We start from the raw sequence: 5,013 nt of genomic DNA on the forward strand, positions 1-5,013 counted from the left end.
TTTTTTTTTTTATGAAATAAATGTGAAGGTCAGAGCGACATCAGTGATTCAAGCTTAAGGCAGTCCGATGTCAAGGCTCAGACATTTACCTACTATGTTACACTGGCCTGAACTGAACATCTTCTACTCTGGAACAAATCTGCATCTTCTCTGTTCCTGAAATAGTGTCAGAATCAAGGGAGACGTGCCAGAATAAGAATAAATCTGGGGCAGGGCTACTAAAATTGTCAAGGCTATGATCTATAAGGGAAGGCTTTTAAAAAATTATTGTGGGTCCAAGATACAAACTATAGAAAACATGAGTAGTTCGCAAAATCCCAGATGTCTAGATGTACAGATTAGCATCTCTGTCTTAAGAGGGCACATGAGAGAGAATGCTCTTGACCAAATGAGTAAAAAATCTCAAAGATTTGCTATTTTTAAGGTGAATATAGACTATCAAGACTATAAAGACCCTTGCTTCATGTTTTCTGCCTCTTCCTCTACTTTCCTGAGTCCTTCAGTTCCTCCTCACTGGCAGCCACAATATATCTGAGACCTTAGCCCCATCATCTGGTAGCAAATTACCTTGGCATCCTCTCAAAACAGTATTAATATAAGGAGCCTTTCCTAGTTACCTTTTTTTTTTTTTTTTTTTTTTTNCATATATCTCTCCTGGACTTCTCTCAGTCCATTCAACAGGGATTTGATGTGCTTCTTTATTTCTAATATTAGCAGTTGCCTTTCTCATTTCCCTTTTTGTTCCCACTAAAGCCTTGCTAAGGGACAGTCTTGTTTCCCAAAGTGAAATCCTTGTCTGGTACTTAACACCAGTGTCTGAGTTCTGCTGTTTATAAACAAGGGTCCCCTGCCTGCCTCCTGGAAATAACCAGACCTAGAATCCTTAATACCATGCTTTGTCTCTTAGATGTAAATCATGTCTCACGGTCTGAAACAGTCATTTCTAGGTGATACTGTTTAAATTTCTAAGCTTGCGTCCTGGAAGCTATTACTAAGTAGGAGGAAATAAAACTAAGCAAAAAGGTACTTGGCTAGAGGAAACTTCCCAGGACAGAAGATTTTATACCCTACAGGAATGGTTCCATTTTAGGGTTTGATCAGAGTAGATTAGCTTTCAAGAAAACTGGTCCATTGCACAGAGGTTGAGGGAGTGATATTTAGGGATCTCAGGTGCATGTCTCAGCCACAGAAGAATAGAGTTTGCCCTAACAGATTTTGGAAATGTCAGAAATAGATTTCGCCTCAGGATAAAAGGATTAGGCCAGCGGTCCATATATACAGGCAACTGAGGTATGATTCAAGGTGGGTTAGAGTTCCAATAAGCTGTGATATAAACCAGGAATATGTGACCAAGAAGAATAGAGCAAGCACAAAGAAGTGTGGGGCAACAAGTTAGGGTGTATAATTTCTGAGAGATTACCTGCATACTCCTGATGATTTCTACATTCTTGTTTGGTTTTATCAACTGGACAGGGAATAGTATGTATGTGATTTAAAGGGCCAGTGGAGGAAACATGGAGTAAGCATAAATATATACAAGACCTGGTATTGGCTTTGTGGGAAGAAGCTAGCCTAGAACAGGCAGATATGTCACTTAATATTCTGATTTTTCCCTACTCAGCTGTATCTCCAGAGTTTAGTTTTTCTTCTTTCTGTCCCACTATCTTGGGTTTATCTTGTCCCAAGCCCTGACTCTCTCCATGACATTGTCTCTCTCATGCTACCTACATTGGAAAGTCATGCTCATACTGGAAGATGGAGATAGAAATTAAACAGAAACCGTAGTCAATAAAACTATAGCAAGTTGTTAAAAGCAATTAGGGTTGTCAGGGGGGAGCCCCTAAATTTTCATGGCCTGTAATTGCAAATGATAAAGTGCTCATTGCTTTTCCTGTTAGAGACAGAAGAATACTCGAGTGGGCCCTGGCAGTACTATAATGTGGGATTCCTTTGGGGTCGATGCAACATCCATATACACAATGCAAAATCCAGGAAGCTAGTATTCCATAGAGTTATTTATACTGCTCCTAAAGGAAACTGCTCTAACTGGGCAACACAAAGTGTTTGATTTCATTATGGCTTTTAGACCGGTCTTCTAGAGCTCCTCTTCCTAATAAACCATCTCCCTTCCCATCCTCAAGCCTCAGCTCAGGCTCACCACCTGGAGGCCTTCAGGAGCTAGTGCTAGGTGTGACTGAATACATCAGGCCCATTTAGTCAGGGCAGATATAAAATGCTGAATTAAAAAGAAAATCTTGGTTGGTTGAACTGGCCATTTTCCCCCATAAATTATCTACCCATTATTTTCATAGGAACAAAAAATCAGGAACAATAAATTCAGTGCAATTTTTATTCTTGCTGTCAGGTTAACCCAAATCAATGGTTGCACATAGAATTTGCCACCCTATGCCCTGGGACTTTATATAAAACAGAGTGTCGTTTTTATATACAGATAATAGTGCATGTGTTGACCAATACACCCTAACCACTAGATTGTGTGTTTCTTAAAGTAAGGGATTCTGTCTTACATATTTTTGAATGTTCAATATCCAGAATTAGGCCTGGCCCAGAGTAGATACACCTGGTTGTTTCCTCAAATGAAACAAATTCCACAATATCCACGTTCTTTCCAAGCTCCCAACAGTTCATTCAGGAACTGCTGAGGGTTCCATGGGTGTTTGACCCTTCCCTAGACAGAGATGTGCACTACGTGGAAAAAGAAAGGTCCCGAGTCCCTGAGGCTAAGGTCCTAATGTTGAAAGCTAAGGAAAATATTCCGTTAGGGATGGTCACTTAGTCTGGATTCCTTTGTGAATGTGATACACTGACATTCTAGGATAATAAGATATATCAGTCTCGAGTTCTACAAACTCACAGAGTGTAGGATTCAATATGAGTCCCACCCCCTCCCACCCCTAAAAAGAAAAGAACAGTGCCAACATGCAGGTGAGGTACTACTTCAGGACTTGAGCAGCTAAAGTCTGCAAGTGCCTCATGGATAGTATACACTGTGAGCTGCCGTCTGAGTTGCAGCTTACTGCTCCTTGATGCTGCTGTGCTGTACTATGCACGGATTTTTTTTTTAAAGCCCGATCTTCACAAACTTAAGACAATTCCCTAGCACCCCCCCGCCTCCCACCCCATCCTCCCCATACAAGTGGCCAGTGAGTGAACTTCATTCATTCTTTTCAGAAGTGCCACACACTGAGTTTTGCTTCTTAAATGATACTTAATTCCTTCCATGTGAAAGCGGCATTTCCTAAGGAAGGGGTTCTCAGCACTAAGCGAGGTGTCCATTGGGACCCTCTCACCATTCTCGGTTCCTCCTATCTTGGAAACCCACAGGGTAAGCACTAGATCACACCCTACAAAGATAATGTACGTAATTCACTTAAGTGAGTTAAAGGACCTCGGTGGAAACAACGGGCAGTATTCATTTTCTCCTGCTTGGAGCTCCCTCCCCACAGCAGAAGCAGCAGGGCAGAGGGAACCGCAGCATGTTACACTCACCTATTATGGAAGCAGAGAAAGGAATACTATGCTCCAGAGTTTTCATAGCAATTACTTTTGTAACACATGTATAAATGCAGGTTTTTAGCTATTTTAATCACTTTCCTATCCATATGCTGTTTGAACAGTGAAGAATATATTCAAGAAAGTGAACTGCACGAAGGATGCACTAATTATTGTGGTTATAGAAGCAAATCACAAACCATTACTATAGTCCCAGTTTTTCCCTATTACAATTAGGTTAAGCATTTCTACACTTGCTCCAAAGTAAACTAAAGATGCCTCGAGTTTTCTAATCCTTTTGTAACTGAATTTCGCAAGCTCCCCAAATATCAGAGCTAGCTAGCTCTGTCTCCGTGAGAGACTGTCCTTCACAAAAAAGATTTTTGAAGCCGTTAACTTTAGTGGGAGACACCGCATATGAAATAAATTAAGCTCTGAACTCCCAGTGTTTCTCCCCTCGAGATGAGAGGCACCTCACAGCCGCGCTGACCACAATTCCATTGAAAAAGGACGGAAACGGGGAGGAAACCATGCCACTTCCAAGTGCCCTGGCCTGTTGTGGCCTCTAGTCAAGTAGGACGGGTCCTGGAAGACCTTGGGCGACGGGGAGGAGATCGTGTGTGCTGTAATTACCCTGGTCTAGAGGGGCGGCCGGCCCTTCGGCGTGCAAGCGCAAACAGCGGCATCGGGCTTCCTAAGGGCGGTCTGGCGCCGCGGACTCCCGGAGATTCGGGGGAGGGCCTCGGCGGGCAGAGCTGGAGGCTGGACACTGGCGGCCTCNGGAGGCGGCGGCGGAGGCGGGGAGGCAGGCGGCCGAGCCGCGCACCCGGCTTTGACGTCGCCCAGCTGCGGCTAGCAGCTCGCGCTCTCGGCACGTAGCGCACAACGTGACCACACACAGCCTCCCTCCCGGCGGCCCGGCGGCCCGTCCGCCCGCTCTCGGCGGCGCCCTCCTCCTCCTCTCGCCCCCGCGGCGCGCACCCCCGCGCACAGCCAGGGATTCCGGCCGGCGTCGAGCCCGGGGCGCTCCGCCGCCCGGCCCCCCACCTCTGCCGCAGCTNTCGGCTTGGCATTCTCCCTTCCTCGCAAGTGACGGTGCCTGGACTCTGCTTTCGGCTCCCGGAATTGGTGCGGCCGCCCGGAGCCCCATCTTCGCCGGCGGGGCGCTAAAGGCTATTTTGGAGAACGGTGGTGGCGGCGGCGGCGGCGGCGGCCGAGGCTGGTGCCCGAGNTCTCCTCCTTCCCCGCCTCCCTTCCCTGCCTCCCCACCCCCCTGCCCCTAGCCCCACTCCTTCTCTTCCTCCTCCTCTTCTCCTCTCCCCGCTCGGAGATGCGAGCCTGTATCGTGTAACAGGATTGGCGTTGCAATGGCAACTGATGGAATGGGGGAAGGCAAGACAGCAGCGCTGGGGGCTCCGGACTGCGGGCGGGCGGGCCGCTGCCGCCGCTTGACGCTCCTCCGGGGACCTTCGCGAGTTACTTTGTAAAGGCGAACCCAGC

General features: G+C 46.8%; 1 protein-coding gene across 1 annotated transcript in view; it reads left to right on the plus strand.

Moving 5' to 3' along the window:
* Positions 1-4,880: 4,880 nt before the first annotated feature.
* MDGA2 (MAM domain containing glycosylphosphatidylinositol anchor 2) overlaps positions 4,881-5,013 on the plus strand; it is an 811,206-nt gene continuing 811,073 nt past the window's right edge. The window contains exon 1 of the mRNA XM_077761231.1: positions 4,881-4,996. Coding sequence (XP_077617357.1) covers positions 4,881-4,996 — 116 coding nt within the window. The remainder of the gene's footprint in view (positions 4,997-5,013) is intronic.

The sequence above is a fragment of the Crocuta crocuta genome, unplaced genomic scaffold (genome assembly GCF_008692635.1).
Source record: "Crocuta crocuta isolate KB4526 unplaced genomic scaffold, BGI_CrCroc_1.0 scaffold163, whole genome shotgun sequence".
Lineage (NCBI taxonomy): Eukaryota > Metazoa > Chordata > Mammalia > Carnivora > Hyaenidae > Crocuta > Crocuta crocuta.